This window comes from Somniosus microcephalus, chromosome 4 (genome assembly GCF_052327205.1).
Source record: "Somniosus microcephalus isolate GS21.2 chromosome 4, FLI_Smic_1.0, whole genome shotgun sequence".
Lineage (NCBI taxonomy): Eukaryota > Metazoa > Chordata > Chondrichthyes > Squaliformes > Somniosidae > Somniosus > Somniosus microcephalus.
In genome coordinates, this window is record NC_140990.1 from 80,905,224 (window position 1) to 80,929,718 (window position 24,495).

Sequence of the window (24,495 nt, forward strand, 5' to 3'; positions counted from 1 at the left end):
ACTTTTAAGAAACATCACCCCGATGGACTAAATCTATAGAAGGGGTGAATGTAATGAAATCTGTTTGTCCTGGTCCTGTATTCATTTTGCACTCATGTATATTACCCTCCCCCACGGTGTATAGTTTCACTTCCTCTTTCCCAACTAACCTGGGAGGTTCCAGGTCTTGGCTCTTGGCTCCGCCCCTGACTTCTCTTACATAAAGAGCCCAGGATCTGTATGACTCATTCCTGTGAACCAGTCGGCGTGTTGAGATGTTAGCTCTGATCTTAGTGATTAAAAGCCAACTTGTTTAAGTCTATAACTTCTAGTTTTGTGGTTATTGAAGGCCCATCATTATGTTTGATGATATTCAGGTCCCAATGAATAGAGTGACTGTCAGATCTTGATGCGATGTTTGAGTTAAATTTCCTGTCTACAAATCCTGCCCTTCTAATACCCTGTAAAATGAATATAAAACAAGAAAAAGGGAGTGTGAGAGAGAACCCACAAAAACACAAAGACAGGTTGATAACTGAGCTCAATGAAACTGGGAATTTGTGGGGCCGGTACTGGAAAAAAAGTAACGATGAAAACTGCTGGATTGTCGTAAAATCCCAGCTGGTTCACTAATGTCCCTCAGGGATATGGGCATTGGGCGGGAAAGTCAAGCTGAGGTCGAAGATCAGCCATGACCTTATTGAATGGCGGAGCAGGCTCGAGGGGCCGTATGGCTTACTCCTGCTCCTAATTCTTGTGTTCTTATGGAAGGGAACCTGCCACCCTACCTGTCCCACGACTTCTACCGCCTAGAAGGAAAAGAGTAGCAGCTCCATGGGAACACCATCATCTGCAAGTCACACACCATCCTGACTTAGACATATATCGTCATTCCTTCATTGTCACTGGGTCACAATCCTGGAACTCCGTCCCTAACAGCACTTTGGGAGCACCTTCACCACACGGACTGCAGTGTTTAAAGAAGGCAGCTCACCACCACCTTCTCAAGGGCAACTAGGGATGGGCAATAAATGCTGGGCCATCCAGCGACACCCACATCCCATGAATGAATTAAAAAATCTGCATATGTAAAATTGATTAAAAGCCTCTACAGAAATACTTGTTCCTAAAACAATACTCTTTTACATTGTAGGGACAGCGTCTGTTTAACAACCTAATCTCCCCCAGAATCCACCTCCCTTGACAATCCCACATTGGAAATTGTTGGGTCCTCCTGGGCTCAGAAGTACTGGGGGTTAAACCCAGCAGCTTCTCCTCCATCTCCACTCCAGCTCAAACTGAAGCAACAAAAAGACCTACACAGGCGGCCAGGGACCGACTTCCGCATCCAGCGCCCGCCCTGATACAAGCCGGCTCTGGATTGGCGGCTCTGCTGTGTCGATCCAGTTGTGGTTTCTCTGTCCGGGTTTCCTGGTGCCGCACTCATCAGTCACCTGACAACCCATTGTTAGCGGAAGCGCGTCATCCTCGGTCCCAGAGACCGCCTCAGGAGAGAAGATGGCCGCGCATGCGCCGTGCTGCAGGGGGAACCGGTCCGTCTTTCCTCCGCCAAGATGGCGGCGCGTAACCCGGGCCTGTCACCGAGAAAAAGCCTCACCATTGCCGTCCGGCGGAACACATTCGGCAGCTAGACCTCATTCGGGCCTGAGGCCATTCTCCAACTTTATAAACCCTGCGGCACGGCCTACCCGCAGTTTATTAATCTCCCGACCCCGGTCCCGCCAACCTGCAGCTCCGCCCGGCGACCCCGCGAGGCTTTCTTTGTAAAGTCGGTGAGGGACACATGACCCGGGCCCACGGCCTGAGTGACGGGAGCTTCTGACCAATAGGGAGCGAGCGGGGCGGGGCTGGAGGGTCCTCCAACCAATCGGGGAACCCGAGGGGCGGGACTAGCGCCGGCTGATTGTCTGATCCGCAGGGCAGCGAGTTTCTCCAGTTCCTTGTTCAGGGCCCGGGGCCAAGGGAGGCTGTGGGCCTTTATTCCCCTTATTGGACACAAGGCTCTTTGTCTCACAACACACTGGCTCAGGCTTTAATAGAGACTTTTAAAATTCATCAATAAAAGCAGATAAACCCCGTGCTTCTGCAGAACAAACTTTTTAATATTTGGGAGTAAAAGTACAAGTTTCTTTCCCTCTGGGGAATTTATTATTAGTTTCAGGAAACAACAACAACCACTTGTATTTCTAAAGCGCCTTTAATGTAGTAAAACGTCCCAAGGCTCTTCACAGGATCGTTAGAAAACAAAATTTGACACCGAGCCACATAAGGAGATATTCGGGCAGATGACCAAAAGCTTGGTCAAAGAGGTAGGTTCTAAGGAGCATCTTAAAGAAGGAGAGAGAGGTAGAGAGATGGAGAGGTTTAGGGAAGGAATTCCAGAGCTTAGGGCCCAGGCAACTGAAGGCACGGCCGCCAATGCTGGAGCGATTAAAATCGGGGATGCTCAAGAGGCCAGAATTAGAGGAGTGCAGATATCTTGGGGTGGGGGGTGGTTGTGGAGCTGGAAGAGATTACAGAGATAGGGAGCGGCGAGGCCACGGAGGGATTTGAAAACAAGGATGAGAATTTTAAGGATGAGACACTTGAGGAAAAGCAGGGAGTGGGGGAGGGTCAAGCCCCTATGGGACAGGGTCGCTCATTCTGTTCTGCGACAGTTACTGGGACAGACTATATCTCCCCCTCTCCTCCACAGGGATTTGTGGTAGTTAAAGGGACAGTGATTCTCCTTGTTCTGCGAGATTGTAATTAAAGGGACACTACTCTGAGATGGCTGCGAAGTTTTAGTGCCACCAGCCTTTCTAAAACATCTTCCTTTCTTTGAAGATCTGTGTGAACTCGCTGGTGACTCAGCAGGTTGGATGAACTCTGAAACCTCTTTGCAGTCAGAACATTTAAAGGGTCTCTCATCGGTTCTGGGGCAGGAGGGATCTGGTTAACAGTGATCACAATATCATTGGGTTTAAAGTAGTTATGGAAAAGGACAAAATAAAATCAACGGTGAAAATACCCAGCTGGAAGAGAGCCAATTTCAGTGATTTGAGAAGGGATCGAGCACAGGTGGACTAGAAACAAAGATTGTCCAGGAAAACAGTGAATGACCAATGGCAGGCCTTCAAGGCTGAGATAGTTCGGGAACAAACCAAGCATATTCCCATAAGGAGGAAAGATGGAGCGTCCAAAGCTCGAGCTCCCGATGACAAAGGATATCGAGGTTAGAATAAAACAGAAAAAGGAGGTTTATGACAAATGTCAGGTACAGAATGCAGTCAAAAACCAGGCAGAATACAGAGAGTGCGGGGGAAATTGAAACAGGATATAAGAAGGGCAAAGAGACAATATGAGAAAAGATTAGCCGGTAACATAAAAGAGAACCCAAAAATCTTCTATAAACATATGAAAAGTAAAAGGACAGTTAAAGGAATGGTGGGGCCGATTAGGGACCAAATAGGAGCTCATCATACGGAGGCAGAGGGCGTGGCTGAGGTACTGAATGAGTACTTAGCATCTGTCTTCACAAAAGAAGAGGATGAAGTTAATGTCGCAGTAGAGGAGGGGGGAGCAGAGAAATTGGATAAAAATAGATAGAAAGGAGGTGCTAAATAGGTTGTCGTCACTCAAAGTTAACAAGTCACCCGGTCCAGATGGGATGCATCCTAGATTGCTGAGGGAAGCTAGGGTGGAGATAGCAGAAGCTCCGACCACAATCTTTCAATCTCCCTCAGATATATGGGAGTGGTGCCAGAGGACTGGAGGATTGCAAATGTTACACCCTGTTTAAAAAAGGGGAGAGGAATAAACCTGGTAACTACAGGTCAATCAGTCTAATGTCAGTGGTGGGAGAACGACTAGAGACTATTGTCAAGGACAAAATTCTCACTTGGAGAAGCATGGGTTAATAAGGGGCAGCCAGTATGGATTTGTTAAAGGTAAACCATGTTTGACTAACCTGATTGAGTTATTTGATGAAGTAACAGAGGGTTGATGAAGGTAGTGCAGCAGATGTTGTATATACGGACTTTCTAAAGGCATTTGATAAAGTACCACATAAGAGACTTACTCGGACAATAGAAGCACAGGGAATTAAAGGGCTGATGGTAATTTGGGTATATAATTGGCTAAGGGAGAGGAGACAGTGAGCAGTGCTGAGGGATGTTTTTCTGACTGGAGGGAAGTATGCAGTGGGTTCCCCCAGGGGTCGGGATTAGGACCATTGTTTTTCTTGTTATATATGTAGCCAAGTGGGAAAATGCAGTGAATATTTAAGTCCACTAGATGGCGCGGTTCATTTTCCCCTTTAGAATTTGAAAAAAGGAGAAAAGGGTTATGGGTAAGGCCATGTGATGCCAAAGGAACCTCCCCTTTCTTCACAGCCTCCATTTTCTAGATCCAGCGTGGGGGGTGTGCTCTGAGGAGAGTTGGGGTGAATATGACTTTTGAAATGAACTTAGTCTGCGTAAAGTACAACTAAAACAGCATTTAGTGCAGCCAGACATAGTTTTAAAGTGATATTGTTTCCCAAATCACTCGATATCACGGGGATGCTTGTAGATTGTCCCACCATGTGCTGGTGTTAACCTTTGTTAAAATTGTTGTTGAGTCCTTGGGGCTACGTTTCGAACGAGTTTAATACTTTCTGTTTGCTTGTAAGAGGTGACAAGTGATAACGGGACATACGAATGTATGGTATGATATGTTTTGTTTTGTATAATGATTGTTAGTTAATTAACTGCCTTCACCTGTGGTTTGCCTCATGTTCTGTTTTGCAGCAAGCCACTGCCGTATTTTGTCGACTGTGTTTTATGTATTTACAATTTCATCCTAAACCTAGACCCAAGTTATTAATACAGAATAAAAAACCCCAAAAACGAAAGTTCGTGTCCTGTGCTGCTCCATTTCGCCAGGCTACATATATAACTGACCTGGACTTGGGTATAGGTGTAAAATTTCAAAGTTTACGGATGATACAAAACTTGGCAACATAGTAAATAGTGAGCATAGTAGTAGCAGACTTCAGGAGGACAGAGACAGACTGTGAAATGAGCAGACACAAGGCAGATGAAATTAAATGAGGATAAGTGTGAAGTGATGCACTTTGGGAGAAACAACAGGGAGAGGCCGTATAATCTAAATGGGACTATTTTGAGGGGGTGCAAAAGCAGAGGGACCTGGGGGTCCATATTCACAAATCTTCGAAAGTGCCGCGGCAAGTCGGTGAGGCGGTTCAGAAAGCGTATGGGATACAGGAAACTTTGTGCTATCCGGCACCCGTGGGACCGAGCTACTGCCGTTTTTTTAAAAGCTCCGGATAGACCAGCATCAATTTTATCAGATAGGAGCTTTTCATCGCAGTATCTGATCACAAACACTGTTGCTCAGCAACAGCTTGTAAACACTTAGCCCAGTAGCTTGGAAGCGTCTCTGAAGCTGTTGCTAAGCGACAAAGACGCTTTCCAGAGCCTGCCTGTGAAAAGAATGCTAGGAGAAAAAAAAACACCTAACCAAAACGGCTGCTGATTTCTGCCGTTAGATCAAAGTTGCCGGACATTCAACTTCCGGATAGCACAAAGTTTCCTGTACTTGGCTTTGTAAATAGGGCCATTGAATACAAAAACAAGGAAGTTACACTAAACCTTTATAAATCACTAGTTAGGAACATAGGACAGGAGGAGGCCATTCAGCCCCTCGAGCCTGTTCCGCCATTCAATGAGATCATGGCTGATCTGTGACCTAACTCCATACACCCGCCTTTGGCCAATATCCCTTAATACCTTTGGGTAACAAAAACCTATCAATCTCAGATTTAAAATTAACAATTGATCTCGCGTCAATTGCCGTTTGCGGAAGAGAGTTCCAAACTTCTACCACCCTTTGTGTGTAGAAGTGTTTCCTAATTTCACTCCTGAAAGGTCTGGCTCTAATTTTTAGACTATGCCCCCAGTCCTAGAATCCCCAACCAGCGGAAATAGTTTCTCTCTATCTACCCTATCTGTTCCCCTTAATATCCTGAAAACATCGATCAGATCACACCTAAACCTTCTAAATTCCAGGGAATACAACCCTAATTTGTGTAATCTCTCCTCGTAACTTAACCCTTGGAGTCCGGGTATCATTCTGGTAAACCTACGCTGCACTCCCTCCAAGGCCAATATATCCTTCCTAAGGTGTGGTGCCCAGAACTGCTCACAGTACTCCAGGTGTGGTCTAACCAGGGTTTTGTACAGCTGCAGGGTTTTGGCCTCAGCTGGAGTCTTGTGTACAGTTCTGGGCACCACACTTTAGGAAGGATGTCAAGGCCTTGGAGAGGGTACAGAGGAGGTTGACCAGGATGGTACCAGGGATGAGGGACTTCAGTTATGTGGAGAGATTGGAGAAGTGGGGATTGTTCCCCTTAGAGCAGAGAAGGTTAAGAGGAGACCTAATAGAGGTGTTCAAAATTATGAGGGGTTTTGATCGAGCAAGTAGGGAGAAACTGTTCACTCTGGCAAGTGGGTCAGTAACCAAAGGTCACAGATTTAAAATAGTTGCTAAAAGAACTAGAGGGGAATGAGGAGAATTGTTTTCACACAGAGGGTTGTTAAGATCTGGAACGCACCATCTGAAAGGATGCTGGAATCAGGTTGCACAGGAACTTTCAAACGGTAATTGGACATGTACTTGAAGAGGACTAGTTTGCAGAGTTCTGGGGATAAAGCTGGGGTTTGGGACTAAATTGGACAGCTTTTTCAAAGAGCCGGCACAGACACGATGGGCCGAATCACCTCCTTCTGTGCTGTTAGATGCTATGATCAGTGTGAACTCGCTGGTGTCCCTTTAGACTCTTCGAGCTTTTAAAGCTCTTTCCACAGTCAAAACATTTAAAGGGTCTCTCGTCAGTGTGAACAAGCTGGTGTGACAGGAGGGTGGATGAATGAGTGAATCCCTTCCCACACACAGAGCAGGTGAATGGTCTCTCTCCAGTGTGGAGGAGCCGGTGTCTCATCAGGTCCCCGGAGCTTTTAAATCTCTTCCCACAGTCAGAACATTTAAAGGGTCTCTCGTCAGTGTGAACAAGCTGGTGTGACAGGAGGTTCGATGATTCAGCGAATCCTTTCCCACACATGGAGCAGGTGAACGGTCTCTCCCCAGTGTGGAGGAGCCAATGTCTCTTCAGCTCCCCGGAGCTTTTAAAGCTCTTCCCACAGTCAGGACAGTGAAATGGTCTCTCATCAGTGTGAACTCGCTGATGTGCCAGCAGGTTGGATGAATCAGCGAATCCTTTCCCACACACGGAGCAAGTGAATGGTCTCTCTCCAGTGTGAACTCGCTGATGTGCCAGCAGGTTGGATGAATCAGCGAATCCTTTCCCACACACGGAGCAGGTGAACGGCATCTCCCCAGTGTGTAGGTGTTGGTGTCTCTTCAGCTCCCGGGAGCTTTTAAAACTCTTCCCACAGTCAGAACATTTAAAGGGTCTCTCGTCAGTGTGAACTCGCTGGTGATGCTTCAGATCCCCGGGACTTTTAAAGCTCTTCCCACAGTCAGAACACTGAAATGGTCTCTCATCAGTGTGAACAAGCTGGTGTCGCACCAGATCCCTGGCGCTTTTAAAGCTCTTCCCACAGTTAGGACACTGAAATGGTCTCTCCCCAGTGTGAACAAGCTGGTGTTGCTTCAGTTCCCCGGGGCTTTTAAAGCTCTTCCCACAGTCAGGACACTGAAATGGTCTCTCCCCAGTGTGAGCTCGCTGGTGTTTCTTCAGTTCCCCAGGGCTTTTAAAGCTCTTCCCACAGTCAGAACACTGAAACGGCCTCTCCCCAGTGTGAACTCTCTGGTGTGTTTGCAGGTGGAATGAACGAACAAATCCCTTTCCACACACGGAGCAGGTGAACGGACTGTCCCTGGTGTGACTGCGCCATTGAACTTCTATTGCAGACGGGGAACTGAAACCCTTCCCGCCGTCCCCACCTTTACCCGGTTTCTCCCCGGTCTGATGGTGCACGTGTCTCGCCAGGTCAGGCGATCGGCTGAATCCGCGTCCACACACCGAACACGTGTGCGGTTTGTCATCGCTGCGATCGCTGCTTTCTCCTTCCATGTGCAAAGGCCGATGATATTCAGGTCCTGATGAATCAAGTGACTCTGTCAGATCTTGACGTGATGTTTGGTCTGAGCTTCCCGCCTGTAACTGTTCACTTCTATAACCCTGTAAATTGAGATCAGAAAAGGATCAGAGGCAAACTGTTGTTTAATTTTCCTCTTTCTGAACCCAGGGGCAGTGAAGCTAATTTTAAGGCTCCAGTTGCTGCACAGGTTGGTTGAAAGGATCAGCAGTAATGGCGGCTGTAATACCCACAAGCCCCCGGCGCTACAGAAAGTGATCTGTTGACTCTGAGTCCTGCGCATGTGCTCATGGCCCCCGCGCTCTCCCTCCTGCTCCACAATCGCCCATCCCGATCGGTCCGCAATGCGCATGCTCAGCGCACAAAACCCCGCAATTGGAACACCGGGCACGCATGCGGAGCCGCAACATCTGGTACATATGCGCGGCTCAGGTGGGGGCGAGTCGGTGTTTCACCTCAGCCGCCAGGGAGGTGCGCATGCGCAGGACGACCCAACATTCTTCCTGTCAGCAATCACTCCCTCATTTCTTTAATAGAAACAGAAAATGCTGGAAATACTCAGCAGGTCAGGCAGCATCTGTGGAGAGAGAAACAGAGTTAACGTTTCAGGTCAATGACCTTTCGTCAGAACTGCTTGTTCTTTAGTGTCAGCTGTGACTCAATTGGTAGCACTCTTGCCTCTGAGTCAGAAAGTTGTGGGTTCAAGTTTCACTCCAGAAACTTGAACATAGAAATCTAGGCTGACACTCCAGTGCAGTGCTGAGGGAGTGCTGCATTGTCAGAGGTGCCGTCTTTCGGATGAGACATTAAACTGAGGCCCTGTCTGCTCTCTCAGGTGGATGTAAAAGATCCCATGACACTATTTCGAGAAAGATAGGCTTGCATTTATACAGTGCTTTCATGACCAGCATATGCCTTGAAGTGCTTTACAACCAACGAGGTACTTTTGGAGTGTAGTCTCTGTTATAATGTGGGAAAGAGCAGGGGAATTATCCCCGGTGTCTTAGCCAATGTGTATCCCTCAATTAACATAACAAAAAGATAGATTATCTGGTCATTATCACATTGCTGTTTGTGGGAGCTTGCTGTGCGATTATTGACTTCCGCGTTTCCTACATTACAACAGTGACTACATTTCAAAAGTACTTCATTGACTGTAAAGCGCGTTGGGACGTCCGGTGCTGGTGAAAGGCGCTATAGAAATGCAAATCTTTCTTTCTTCACTGACCTCACCAGCGACCTCTTCTGGCTGTTGGTTGATTGACAGCCGAGAGTCCACGCATGCGTACGCGGGACGGCGGTGTGGGCTGAGTCCAGCACAGCGACCACTCCCGGTCACCAAGGGTAATAACCGCGCATGCCCAGAGGACACCAACCCCCTCCCCCACTCGGAGCTGCGCCTGCGCATTCGGAACCTGTCGGACGGATTGGCGCGGGGCATTCCGGGGAAAGGCCTTGGTGTCGGTTCCAGAGTCACGATCAGTGACGCAAAGTGAGTTTTCTCCGCTCCGATTGGGTGGAGAATCGCGCGGGGTGGAGGGGAGGTATAGATCGGGAGAGAATAAAGAGAAATAGAAAAACCTGAGGGTCTGCGAGGCCCCGGACCGAGTGGCGTCATGTTGGACGGAGTACGTGATCTCCTCGGGGACACGTGACCCGGGCCCACGGCCTAATTGACGGGAGCTTCCGACCAATAGGGAGCGAACGGGGCGGGGCTGGAGGAGCGAGCCGGCGGCGGGTCCTCCAACCAATCGGGGAGCCCGAGGGGCGGGACTAGCGCCGGCTGATTGATCCGCAAGGCAGCGAGTTTCTCCAGTCCCTTGTTCAGGGCCCGGGGCCAGGGGAGGCTGTGGGCCTTTATTCCCCTTATTGGGCACAAGGCTCTTTGTCTCACAACACACTAGCTCAGGTTTTAATAGAGTCTTTTTAAATTCATCAATAAAAGCAGATAAACCCCGTGCTTCTGTGGAACAAACTTTCTAATATTTTATAGAATCATAGAATGGTTACAGCACAGAAGGAGGCCATTCGGCCTGTCGAGCCCGTGCCAGCTCTCTGCAAGACCACTTCAGCTAGTCCCACTCCCCGCCCTTTCCCCGTAACCCTGCACATTTCTTTACTTCAGGTACTTATCCAATTCCCTTTTGAAAGCTGTGATTGAATCTGCCTCCACCACCCTTTCAGGCAGTGCATTCCAGATCCTAACCACTCGCTGCGTAAAAAAGTTTTTCCTCATGTCGCCTTTGGTTCTTCTGCCAATCCCCTTAAATCTGTGTCCTCTGGTTCTCGACCCTTCCGCCAATGGGAACAGTTTCTCTCTACTCTGTCTAGACCCCTCCTGATTTTGAACACCTCCATCAAATCTCCTCTCAACCTTCTCTGCTCTAAGGAGAACCACCCCAGCTTCTCCAGTCTATCCACGTAACTGAAGCCCCTCATCCCTTATCCCTGGAACCATTCTTGTAAATCTTTTCTGCACCACCTCTAAGGCCTTCACATCCTTCATAAAGTGCGGTGCCCAGAATTGGACACAATACTCCAGCAGAGGCCGAACCAGTGTTTTATAAAGGTTCATCATAACTTCCTTGCTTTTGGACTCTATGCCTCTATTTATAAAGCCCAGGACCCCGTATGCTTTTTTAACCACTTTCTCAACCTGCCCTGCCACCTTCAACGATTTGTGCACACATACCCCCAGGTCTCTCTGTTCATGGACCCACTTTAGGATTGTACCCTTTAGTTTATATTGCCTCTCCTCGTTCTTCCTACCAAAATGTATCACTTCGCACTTTTCTGCGTTAAATTTTATCTGCCACGTGTCCGCCCATTCCACCAGCCTGTCTATGTCTTCCTGAAGTCTATCACTATCCTCCTCACTGTTCACTATACTTCCAAGTTTTGTGTCATCTGCAAATTTTGAAATTGTGTCCTGTACACCCAAGTCTAAGTCATTAATATATATCAAGTAAAGCAGTGGTCCTAGTACCGACCCCTGGGGAACACCACTGTGTACCTTCCTCCAGTCCGAAACACAACCATTCACCACTACTCTCTGTTTTCTGTCACTTAGCCAATTTCGTATCCATGCTGCCACTGTCCCTTTTATTCCATGGGCTTCAACTTTGCTGGCAAGCCTATTATGTGGCACTTTGTCAAACGCCTTTTGGAAATCCATGTACACCACATTAAGCGCATTGCCCTCATCAATGGATGAGGGTAGTGCAGTGGATGTGGTATACATGGATTTCAGTAAGGCTTTCGATAAAGTCCCGCATAGGAGACTGGTCAAGAAGGTAAGAGCCCATGGGATCCAGGGTGCCTTGGCACATTGGATCCAAAACTGGCTTAGTGGCAGAAGGCAGAGGGTGATGGTCGAAGGTTGCTTTTGTGACTGGAAGCCTGTGTCCAGTGGGGTACCGCAGGGATCGGTGCTGGGTCCCTTGCTGTTTGTGGTCTACATTAATGATTTGGATGTGAACGTAAAAGGTATGATCAGTAAGTTTGCAGATGACACGAAAATTGGTGGGGTGGTAAATAGCGAGGAGGGTAGCCTCAGTCTGCAGGACGATAGAGATGGGTTGGTCAGATGGGCGGAACAGTGGCAAATGGAATGTAACCCTGAAAAGTGTGAGGTGATGCATTTTGGGAGGACTAACAAGGCAAGGGACTGCACAATGAATGGTAAGACCCTAGGAAAGACAGAGGATCAGATGGACCTTGGGGTGCATGTACATAGATCCCTGAAAGCAGCAGAACAGGTGGATAAGGTGGTTAAAAAGGCATATGGGATACTTGCCTTCATTAGCCGAGGCATAGAATATAAGAGCAGGGAGATAGCAGATGCTCTAAGGATCATCTTCCGGAACTCCATTGACTCGGGAACAGTACCCGTGGATTGGAGGGTAGCTAATGTTACCCCAATATTTAAAAAGGGGGGTAGAGAGAAAGCAGGGAATTATAGACCAGTAAGCCTTACATCGGTTGTGGGCAGAATGCTAGAGTCCATTATTAAGGATAAAATAGCGGAGCACTTGACAAATGGGGAAAGGATTGGACAGAGTCAACATGGATTTACAAAGGGTAAATCGTGTTTGACTAATCTGCTGGAATTTTTTGAGGAAGTAACTGGTAAAATAGATGGGGGAGAGCCAGTGGATGTGGTGTACCTTGACTTCCAGAAAGCCTTCGATAAGGTTCCACACAAAAGATTATCATGCAAAATTAAGGCTCATGGGATTGGGGGCAAAGTATTAACGTGGATAGAGAACTGGCTGGCGGATAGAAAACAAGAGAGTTGGAATAAACGGCTCGTTTTCGGAGTGGCAGGCAGTGACCAGCGGGGTGCCGCAAGGATCTGTCCTGGGACCCCAGCTGTTCACAATATATATAAATGATCTGGATCAGGGAATTGGATGCAATATTTCCAAATTCGCTGACGACACTAAACTAGGAGGAGGGGTGGGCTCTGATGAGGATGTCAGGAGGCTACAGTGCGATTTGGACAGGTTGGGGGAATGGGCGGATACGTGGCAGATGCACTATAATGTGGATAAATGCGAGGTTATCCACTTTGGGGGTAAAAACAGGAGGGTAGATTATTATCTAAACGGCAATAGATTGGGAGATGGGGAAGTGCAGAGGGACCTGGGTGTTCTTGTGCACCAGTCACTGAAGGAGAGCATGCAGGTGCAACAGGCGATTAAGAAGGCAAATGGTATGTTGGCCTTCATATCAAGGGGGTTCGAGTATAGGAATAGGGATACCTTACTACAGCTGTACAAGGTGCTGGTGAGACCGCATCTGGAGTATTGTGTACAGTTTTGGTCGCCCCATCTGCGGAAGGATGTTCTTGCCATGGAAAGAGTGCAACGGCGATTCACCAGGCTGATACCTGGAATGGCGGGAATGACCTACGAAGAGAGATTAAATAGTTTGGGCTTGTACTCACTGGAGTTTAGAAGATTGAGAGGGGATCTCATCGAAACATATAAAATTATGGCAGGCCTGGACAGGCTGAATTCAGAGAGAATGTTTCCAATGGCCGGGGAGCACAGAACCAGGGGCCACAGTCTAAAAATAGCGGGCAAATCATTTAAAACAGAGATGAGGAAGAATTTCTTCACTCAAAGAGTGGTGAGCCTGTGGAATTCCCTGCCACAGAGGGCTGCGAAGGCTAATTCAATAAATATTTTCAAGAGAGAATTGGATATATTTCTGAAGGCTAAGGGGATTAAGGGTTACGGAGAAAAGGCGGGGACGGGGTACTGAACTGGTAAGATCAGCTATGATCTCAGACGAAGATCAGCCATGATCTCATTGAATGGCGGAGCAGGCTCGAAGGGCCGAATGGCCTACTCCTGTTCCTATCTCTATGTTTCTATGTTATGATGGAGCTGTACAAAACGCTGGTTCGGCCACAGCTGGAATACTGTGTGCAGTTCTGGTCGCCACACTATAGGAAGGATGTGATTGCTTTGGCGAGGGTGCAGAGGAGATTCAGCAGGATGTTACCTGGGCTGGAGCGTTTCAGCTATGAAGAGAGACTGGACAGGCTGGGGTTGTTTTCCTTGGAGCAGAGAAGGCTGAGGGGGGACCTGATTGAGGTGTACAAAATTATGAGGGGCATAGATAGGGTAGATAGAAAGGAACTTTTTCCCTTAGTAGAGGGGTCAATAACATAAGAACATAAGAAATAGGAGCAGGAGTAGGCCAATCGGCCCCTCGAGCCTGCTCCGCCATTTAATAAGATCATGGCTGATCTGATCCTAACCGCCAATCTATTATCACAGAACCATCTCCTGAATCTAACAGAATTAGACACATGAAATAGGAGCAGGATCAGGCTACACGGCCCCTGGGCCCGCTCCGCTACCCAAAGGGCCATGTCCGATCCGAACCTAGACTCATGTCCAAATTCCTGCCCGCTCCCCGTAACCCTTAATTCCCTTTACTTCTAGGAAACTGTCTATTTCTGTTTTAAATTTATGTAATGATGTAGCTTCTACAGCTTTTTGGGGCAGCATATTCCATGGACCTACCACCCTCTGAGTGAAGTAGTTCCTCCTCATCTCAGTTTTGAAAGAGCAGCCCCTTATTCCAAGACTATGCCCCCTAGTTCTAGTTTCACCCATCATCGGGAACATCCTCCCCGCATCCACCCGATCCAACCCCTTCACAATCTTATGTGTTTCAATAAGATCGCCTCTCATTCTTCTGAACTCCAATGAGTAGAGTCCCAACCTACTCAACCTCTCCTCATATGTCCATCCCCTCATCCCCAGGATTAACTGAGTGAACCTTCTTTGTACTGACTCGAGAGCAAGTATGTCTTTTCTTAAGTATGGACACCAAAACTGTATGCAGTATTCCAGGTGCGGTCTCACCAATACCTTGTACAACTGAAGCAATACCTCCCTATTTTTATATTCTATCCCCCTAGCAATGAAAGCCAACATTCCATTGGCCTTCTTAATCATTTGCTGCACCTGCATACTAACCTTTTGAGTTTCGTGCACCAGGACCCCCAGATCCCTTTGTACTTCAGTACTTTCCAGTTTCTTGCCATTAAGATAATAGCTTGCTCTACGATTTTTCCTGCCAAAGTGCATAACCTCACACTTTCCAGTATTGTATTCCATCTGCCAAATCTCTGCCCACTTACTTAGCCTGTCTATGTCCCCTTGCAGGTTTTTTATGTCCTCCTCACTCACTACTTTCCCTCCCATCTTAGTGTCATCTGCAAACTTTGATATGTTACACTCGGTCCCCTCCTCCAAATCGTTAATATAGATTGTAAAGAGTTGGGGACCCAGCACCGACCCCTGCGGAACACCACTAGTTACTGATTGCCATTCTGAGAATGAACCATTTATCCCAACTCTCTGCCTTCTGTTAGATAGCCAATCCTGTATCCATGCCAGAATATTACCCCCAATCCCATGATTTTTTATCTTAAGCAATAATCTTTTGTGTGGCACCTTGTCAAATGCCTTTTGGAAGTCTAAATACACTACGTCCACTGGTTCCCCTTTATCCACCCTATATGTTACTTCCTCAAAGAACTCCAGCAAATTTGTCAAACCTGACTTCCCCTTCATAAAACCATGCTGACTTTGTCCTATTAAATGATGATTATCCAAATATCCTGTTAATGTCTCCTTAATAATGGACTCCAAAATTTTACCTACCACAGATGTTAGGCTAACCGGTCTATAGTTTCCAGCCTTCTGTCTACTGTCCTTTTTAAATAAGGGTGTTACATTAGCAGTTTTCCAGTCTGCCGGGACCTTTGCTGAGTCCAGGGAGTTTTGGAAAATTATTACCAATGCATCCACAATCCCTACCGCCACTTCCCTCAAGACCCTAGGATGTAAGCCATCAGGTCCAGGTGATTTATTCGCCTTGAGTCCCATTATTTTACCGAGTACCACTTCCTTAGTGATTTTGATCGTGATTAGCTCCTCCCCCCCATAGCCCCCTGTTTGTCCAGTGTTGGGATATTCTTAGTGTCTTCTACTGTAAAGACTGATACAAAATATTCATTCAGTGTTTTTGCCATCTCCATATTTCCCACCATTAATTTCCCGGTCTCATCCCCTAAGGGGCCAACATTTACTTTAGCCACCCTTTTTCTTTTTGTATAACTATAAAAACTCTTACTATCTGTTTTTATATTTTTTGCTAATTTACTTTCCTAATCTATCTTCCCTTTCTTAATCAATCTTTTTGTTATTTTTTGCTGTCTTTTAAAGTTTTCCCAATCCTCTATCCTCCCACTAGATTTGGCTATCTTATATGCCCTCGTTTTTAGTCGAATACTATCCTTAATTTCTTTACTTAGCCACGGATAGCTGTCTTTTCTTTTACACCCTTTTCTTCTCAGTGGAATATATATTTTTTGGAAGTTGTAAAATAACTCCTTAAATGTACACCACTGATCATGTATCGTCTTACCCTTTAATCTATTTTCCCAATCCACTCTACTCAATTCCGCTCTCATACCTTCATAGTCTCCTTTATTCAAGCTTAACATGCTTGTTTGAGATCCAACCTTCTCACCCTCTAATTGAATATGGAATTCAACCATGTTATGGTCACTCATTCCAAGGGGATCCTTTACTTGGACATTTTTAATTAATCCTGTCTCATTACACAGGACCAGATCTAAGGTTGCTTGCCCCCTGGTCAGTTCAGTTACACACTGCTCAAGAAACCCATCCCTAATACACTCAATGAACTCATCCTCAAGGCAGCCCTGCCCAATTTGATTTGTCCAATCAATATGATAGTTAAAATCCCCCATAATTATAGATGTTCCCTTATTACAAGCCTCAACTATTTCCTGATTGTGGTAAACCACTGTTTGTATTCCACTGTGTACATGTCTGTACATGCCTCGGCTGACTCCTCCCACGAGTCCAGGTATAAAGGTGACTGCTCCACAGTCCCTCTGTATTCTGGACTGGTCGACCACTCGAGGCCTCACCTTCATTCTCTTGTTAATAAAAGCCTGTTAGTTACTCGCTTAACCTCAGTCTTTTGAGTGATTGATAGCGCATCAATTTTATTAACAAGATTTTTTATAATGGAGAAGATCCTCACACCAGCATGCCTAGACTTAGACCATCGGGAGGCGGACGCATCCATCAAGTTTGCTCACTGGCTTAGGTGCTTTGAAAAATTCCTGATCGCCTCCGCTGCAACGGTCAAATTGGATGAGGACAAACTGGATGTCCTGACCTCCAAAGTGAACCACCGAGCGTACTCGGTCATCCAGGACGCGACCTCGTACACAGCTGCTATCAAGCTCCTCAAGGACCAGTACACGCGCCCAGTGAACGAGGTGTACGCCAGGCACCTCCTGGGGAGTCGTAAACAACAACCTGGGGAATCGACCGAGGAATACCTTCAGGCACTGTCTGTGCTTGGCCGGGCCTGGGTTGTAAGGATGTAAAGGCCGCCATGTACACAGAGGAACTTATCCGGGACGCTTTTGTAGCGGGCCACAGGTCCAATTACACCCGACAGCGACTGTTGGAGCAGAGTGACCTCGACCTCAACAAGGCCTCTGAACTCGCACTATCATTGGACGCAGCCTACCGGGGCATGGATGCCTACTCCTCTGCACCGTGGACGCCGCGGGGAACGACAGCCTGGGACACGGTAGGACCGTCTCATAGCGCCGTGCCACCCCAGCCACATCCCAGCAACGGCCCAACTACCGCAGCAGTGTCCCAAGGCCAGAAATGCTACTTCTGTGGCCAGGCCAAACACCCCAGAGCGCGCTGCCCGGCGAAAAATGCGATCTGCTCGGGCTGCGGGAAGAAGGGACACTACGCCAGCGTCTGCAGGGCCAAAGCCACCCCGAACCCCAGCAGCGCTGCATGTGGGCCGTGCGGGCCACCATCTTGGGCCTCCCCAGCCATGTGCGAACCACCGGAACAGCAGCCATTTTGGACGCCTCCAGCCACATGGGGATCATGGACGCCGCCATCTTGGACGCCAGCCGGGACGCAGCAGGCCCCCAACACCGCCTCATCTGATACCCGCAACGACACACCGACCCCTACGCTGGCCTCCGTTACGCTGGACCAAGCGAGACCGCACCAACTGGCCCGGTCCACAATGGACATTAAGGTAAATGGTCACGAAACAATCTGCCTTTTTGACTCTGGGAGCACGGAGAGCTTCATCCACCCCGACATGGTGCGGCGTTGCTCTCTCCCAGTCCTGCCTGCGCACCAGCGGATTTCTATGGCCTCCGAGTCCCAGTCGGCGGACATTGGCGGCTACTGCGTGGTGACACTCTTAGTAGACAGGACTGTGTACGATAATTTTAAACTTCTGGTCCTGCCCCACCTCTGCGCTGCCGTTCTACTGGGGTTAGATTTTCAGTGCCACCTTAAAAGTGTTACGATGGCGTACGGTGGACCCCTTCCCCCACTCACAGTCCGCAGCCAGCAGCTTCCAAATTGCCCGCCGCGCACCAGGTGCAACCTCTCCACACTCAGAGTCACCCCCCCCCCCACTGTTTGCTAACCTCACCCCCGACTGTAAGCCCATCGCCACAAAGAGCAGGCGATACAGTGTCGGGGACAGGGTTTTCATTAAAACCGAAGTGGAGCGGCTCCTGAAGGAGGGGATTATTTAGGGCAGCACCAGCCCCTGGCGAGCCCAGGTTGTGGTCGTTAAGACCGGCGAGAAGCAGCGCCTGGTCATCGACTACAGCCAGACAATAAATCGCTACACCCTGCTGGACGCTTACCCACTCCCCCGCATAGCTGATATGGTCAACCAGATCGCGCAGTACCGCGTCTTCTCGACCATTGACCTGAAATCAGCGTACCACCAGCTCCCTATCCGCCCTGAGAACCGCCAGTATACTGCCTTTGAGGCAAACGGCCGCCTCTATCACTTCCTTAGGGTTCCCTTTGGCGTCACCAACGGGGTCTCCGTCTTCCAAAGGGAGATGGACCGGATGGTCGATCAAAATGCGTTGCAGGCCACTTTCCCATATCTGGACAATGTGACCATCTGCGGCCATGACTTGCAGGACCATGACGCAAACCTCGAAAAATTCCTCTGCACCGCCCAACTCCTGAACCTGACGTATAACAAGGAGAAGTGCATATTCCGCACAACCCGCCTCGCCATCCTTGGCTGTGTTGTGGAACACGGAGTCATCGGTCCCGACCCCGACCGGATGCGTCCCCTTATGGAACTCCCACTGCCCCACTGCCTCAAGGCCCTGAAGAGGTGCCTAGGGCTTTTCTCCTATTACGCCCAGTGGGTCCCCTACTATACGGACAAGGCCCGCCCGCCGATCAAGTCCACCTCTTTTCCCTTGACGGCAGAGGCCCGCTTAGCCTTCCACCGTATCAAGGAAGACATTGCCAAAGCCACCATGCACGCAGTGGACGAATCCATCCCCTTCCAGGTGGAAAGCGACGCGTCCGACTTTGCCCTGGCCGCTACCCTTAATCAGGCGGGGAGACCCATGGCCTTCTTTTCACGAACCCTCCAGGGCCCGGAGACCAGACACTCCGCTGTTGAGAAGGAGGCCCAGGCTATTGTGGAGACTGTGCGTCATTGGAGGCAGTACCTGGCCGGAAAACGATTTACCCTGCTCACTGACCAGCGTTCAGTTGCTTTTATGTTTAACAACAAGCAGAGGGGCAAAATCAAAAACGACAAGATCTTGAGGTGGAGAATCGAACTTTCCACCTACGATTCTGAGATCTTGTACCGGCCCGGGAAGCTCAATGAACCCCCGGATGCTCTATCGCGTGGCACCTGCACCAGCGCGCAGATCGATAGACTGCGGACCCTCCACAATGACCTCTGCCACCCGGGGGTCACCAGGTTCTTCCACTTCATCAAGGCCCGCAACCTGCCTTACTCCATTGAGGAGGTCAGGACCATGACCAGGAACTGCCAAGTCTGCGCTGAGTGCAAACCGCACTTTTATAGACCAGACAGGGCTCACCTGATAAAAGCCACTCGCCCCTTCGAGCGCCTGAGCGTTGATTTTAAAGGGCCTCTCCCCTCCTCCGACCGTAATGTGTACTTCCTCAACATTATTGATGAGTACTCCCGTTTCCCGTTCGCCATCCCCTGCCCGGACATGACCAGTGCCACGGTCATTAAATGTCTGAACGACCTCTTCACCCTGTTCGGTTTCCCCAGCTATATCCATAGCGACCGGGGCTCATCGTTTATGAGCGACGAACTCCGCCAGTACCTGCTCGCTAGGGGTATTGCCACAAGCAGGACCACCAGTTACAGCCCCCGGGGGAACGGACAGGTGGAAAGAGAGAATGCGACAATCTGGAAGGCCGCCCTGCTAGCCTTAAAGTCTAGGGGCCTTCCGACCTCCCGCTGGCAGGATGTGCTCCCCGATGTGCTCCACTCTATTCGGTCACTGCTCTGCACTGCCACTAACGCCACCCCTCATGAGAAAATGTTTGTCTTCCCAAGGAAGTCCACATCGGGGACATCGCTACCGCCATGGCTGACGTCCCCAGGGCCGGTCCTACTGAGAAGACACGTGAGGACCCATAAAACAGACCCCCTGGTCGAGAGGGTCGACCTCCTCCACGCCAACCCCCAGTACGCTTACATTGCGTACCCGGACGGGCGGGAGGACACAGTCTCCCTACGAGACCTTGCACCCTCAGGGGCCCCAGTAACCCACTACCCACTACCACCCCCCCCCACGATCCAATATCCAACCCCAGCAGACGGCACGCCTGGGCCCCGCGACCCGCTCGACACCCACGAGGACTACACACCAGTGCCCCAGCCTACGCGGGACTCGACGCCGGAAGCTTCACTACCCCTGCCATCGCCACGTCGATCACAGCGGCAGTCAAGACCTCCGGAGAGACTCCAATACACAAACTTTTAATACACTTCACCCCGCCGGACTCATTTTTAAACAAGGGGTGAATGTGGTAAACCACTGTTTGTATTCCACTGTGTACATGTCTGTACATGCCTCGGCTGACTCAACCCACGAGTCCAGGTATAAAGGTGACTGCTCCACAGTCCCTCTGTATTCTGGGCTGGTCGACCACTCGAGGCACACCTTCATTCTCTTGTTAATAAAAGCCTGTTAGTTACTCGCTTAACCTCAGTCTTTTGAGTGATTGATAGCGCATCACTGATTGATACTCCGTCCAACATAGTTGCAACTGTTTGGAGGCCTATAGACTACACCCACTAGTGTTTTATTCCCCTTATTATTCCTTACCTCCACCCAAACTGTTTCATTATCCTGATCTTTTGACCCAATATCATTTCTCTGTATTACAGTGATTCCTTCCTTTATTAAAATAGCCACCCCACCTCCCCTTCCTTCCTGCTTGTCCTTCCTGATCGTTAAATAACCTGGTATGTTTAATTCCCAGGCATTGTCACCCTGCAGCCATGTTTCTGTAATGGCCACAAGATCATACCCATATGTAGTTATTTGTGCCATTAACTCATCTATTTTGTTACGAATGCTACGTGCATTCAGATAGAGAACTTTCAAATATGTTTTGTGACACTTAGTTCCTTCTATTGCCCTTTTTATTACTTTACCTTTTACTCCATACCTTCTGCCCCTTCCTGACACGCTCTGGTTTTTAATTTCTCCACTGCTACCTAAGTCTATGACCTTCTCTGTTGTCATTTTTATTATTTGCTCTCTAGGAACCTCCCCCCAACTAGTTAGTTTAAAGCCCTCTCTACAGCCCTAGTTATATGATCCACCAGGACTCTAGTCCCAGCACTGGCCAAGTGAAGCCCGTCCCAACGGAACAGCTCCCTCCTGTCCCAGTACTGGTGCCAGTGTCCCAGGAAGCAAAACCCATTTCTCCCACACCAGTCTTTGAGCCACGCATTTAACTCTCTAATTTTATTTGTCCTAGCTAAATTCGCTCGTGGCATAGGGGGCATAGATTCAAGGTAAGGGCAGGCGGTTTAGAGGGGATTTGAGGAAGAACTTTTTCACCCAGAGGGTGGTTGGAATCTGGAACTCACTGCCTGAAAGGGTGGTAGAGGCAGGAACCCTCACAACATTCAAGAAGCATTTGGATGAGCACTTGAAATGCCATGGCATACAAGGCTACGGACCAAATGCTGGAAAATGGGATTAGATCAGACAGGGCTTGATGGCCGGCGCGGACGCGATGGGCCGAAGGGCCTCTTTCTGTGCTGTATAGCTCTATGACTCTATCCCTCACTGTTACCTCATCAAAAAACTCATTCAGAATCAGAGCGGTTTCTGGGGCGTGGGGAATTGTGGGTGCTGCGGCCGCCATTAGTCAGAGGCTGTCGGGAAGAGTTTTATTGCAGGCTGACGGAAGTCGGTTCCTGGCCGCCTGTGTAGGTCTTTTTGTTGCTTCAGTTTGAGCTGGAGTGGAGATGGGGGCGAAGCTGCTGGGTTTAACCCCCAGTACTTCTGAGCCCAGGAGGACCCAACAATTTCCAATGTGAGACTGTCAAGGGAGGTGGATTCTGGGGGAGATTAGATTGCTAAGCAGACACTGTTCGCACAGTGTAAAAGAGTATTGTTTTAGGAACAATTATTTCTCTAAAGGCTTTTAATGCGTTTTACATACAGATTTTAAAAATTTATTCTTGGGATATGGGCATCGCTAGCAAGGCCAGCATATATTGCCAATCCCCAGTGTCCCGTTGAGAAGGTGATGGTGGACCTTCTTCTTGAACCGCTGCAGTCCGTGTGGCGAAGATACTCCCACAATGCCAGGTGTTACCAGATTTTGACTCAGCAACGAACGGTGATATTTGTCCAAGTCAGGATGGTGAGTGACTTGGAGGGGAACTTGGTGGTGATTGTGTTCCCATGAACCTGCTTCCCTTGTCCTTCTACGAGCTGGAGGTTGCGGGTTTGGGAGTTTTTGTCAAAGTTGTTGTCAAGCTGCAGATGTATAAAGTCTCCCTCCTTTGACCCCTCCCACTCCCACCTCTCTCTCTCTCTCCTCCCATGGAGGCCAGAGTCGTGTGTAGGCCCAGACCAGGTGGCAGGTTCCCTTCCCTGAAGGACATCAGTGAACCAGTTGGGATTTTACGACAATCCGGCAACTTTCATGGTCACTTTTTTCTGGTGCCGACCCCACAAATGACCAGATTCATTGAGCTCAATTTCACAATCTGCCTTTGTGTTTTTGTGTGTTCTCTCTCACGCTCCCTTTTTCCCGTTTTAAATTCATTTTACAGGGTATTAGAAGGGGAGGATTTGAAGACGGGAAACTCAAACAAAACATCACATCAAGATCTGACAGAGTCACTTGATTCACTGGGACCTGAATATCATCAGATTTGAGCATGGAAGCAAAAAGCACCGTTCACAGTGGGGAGAAACCGTACACGTGTTCTCAATGTGGACGAGGCTTCAGTCGATCATCTGGCCTGTCGAGACACAAGCGCAGTCACACTGGGGAGAAACCGTGTAAATGTGGAGACTGTGGGAAAGGATTCAGTTACCCGTTTGAGCTGGAAATTCATCGACGCAGTCACACCGGGGAGACACTGTTCACCTGCCCCGAGTGTGGGAAGGGATGCACTCATTCCTCTGCCCTGCTGAAACACCGGCGAGTTCACACTGACAAGAGACCTTTTAAATGCCCGGACTGTGCAAAGTGCTATAAAAGTTCCAGGGAACTGACGTGTCATCAACGTGTTCACACTGACGAGAGACCATTCAGGTGCTCTCACTGTGGGACTGGGTTCAGGCGATCATCTGACCTCACTGTACACCAGCGCACCCACACTGGGGAGAGGCCGTTCACCTGCTCCGTGTGTGGGAAGGGATTCACTCAGTCATCCCAGCTTACTAAACACCAGCTTGTTCACACTGATGAGAGACCTTTTAAATGTTCTGACTGCGAGAAGTGCTTTAAAAGCAAAAAGAATCTGCTGACACACCAGAGAGTTCACAGTGGGGAGAGGCTGTTCACCTGCTCCTTGTGTGGGAAAAGATTCGCCCATTCATCCCAACTACTGAAACACCAGCATGTTCACACTGGGGAGAGGCCGTTCACTTGCTCTGTGTGTGGGAAGAGATTCACTGATTCATCCAACCTGCTGAGACACCAGCGAGTTCACATGTGACTGCAGGGGTTGGATTCTGCTGTTATTGCTGCTGTTAATCACATCCAAGACTGAACCGTGTTCATTCTGACAGTTGGGGTTTGTTTCTGCTGATGTTAATAACCCCTATAACTGGGCTGGAATTTAATATTCTGGATAATATTCTGGAGACGTTAAACTGAGGCCCCGTCTGCACTCTCAGGTGGATGTAAAATATCCCATGGCACTATTTTGAAGAAGAGCAGGGGATTTATCCCCGGTGTCCTGGCCAATATTTATCCTTCAATCAACTAACAAAAAAAATAAGATTACCTGGTCATTATCATGTTGCTGTTTGTGGGAGCTTGTTGTATGCAAATTGGCTGCCACATTACAACAGTGACTCCACTTCAAAAGTACTTTATTGCTTGTAAGTGCTTTGGGATGTCCTGAGGTCGTGAAAGGTGCTATAGAATGCAAGTCTTTCTTTTATAAATGTCAAATAATCAGCTTTGTTTTAAACACATTGTTGTAGATTTTCTTCTTTCCCACCTGAGTGTTTAGCATCACCTGGCTGGAGCTCAGAAAGAACAATCTGGGGGAGGATCATACGGGGGGAACAGAACTTCAGCCTGGACACAGTCCCTCAGGGCCACACTGAGAGGGGCAAACGGCACTTTGGTCTTTCTCGTCTCTCTTCACTGACAGCAAAGTCCCCATGTGAGTTAATCTTGAGGCGTGTAAGAAATGTGTCCCAGCTGCTCCCTTCCATGGTTCAGAGCTCCTAGGCACGGAACAGAAGGCCCCTTTACAAGAG

The 24,495-nt window shown here is 48.7% G+C and overlaps 1 protein-coding gene across 1 annotated transcript; it reads right to left on the reverse strand.

Moving 5' to 3' along the window:
* Positions 1-6,326: 6,326 nt before the first annotated feature.
* LOC147119344 (uncharacterized) lies at positions 6,327-8,385 on the reverse strand. Its single transcript, XM_085984078.1, has 2 exons — positions 8,332-8,385; positions 6,327-7,594 (listed from the first exon to the last, which is right to left on the reverse strand). Exons 1-2 carry the CDS (start codon positions 8,383-8,385, stop codon positions 6,776-6,778), a joined length of 873 nt encoding a protein of 290 aa, XP_085840204.1. The 3' UTR covers positions 6,327-6,775.
* Between the last annotated feature and the right edge of the window lie 16,110 nt (positions 8,386-24,495).

What these genes read in the sequence shown, in the direction of transcription:
- LOC147119344 (XM_085984078.1), bottom strand. Translation starts at nt 8,385, where the DNA reads ATGCGCAGGACTCAGAGTCAACAGATCACTTTCTGTAGCGCCGGGGGC. An exon ending in GTAGCGCCGGGGGCTTGTGG is followed by an intron (nt 7,595 to 8,331) that starts GTATTACAGCCG and finishes AACTGTGGGAAG; the next exon opens with AGCTTTAAAAGCGCCAGGGA.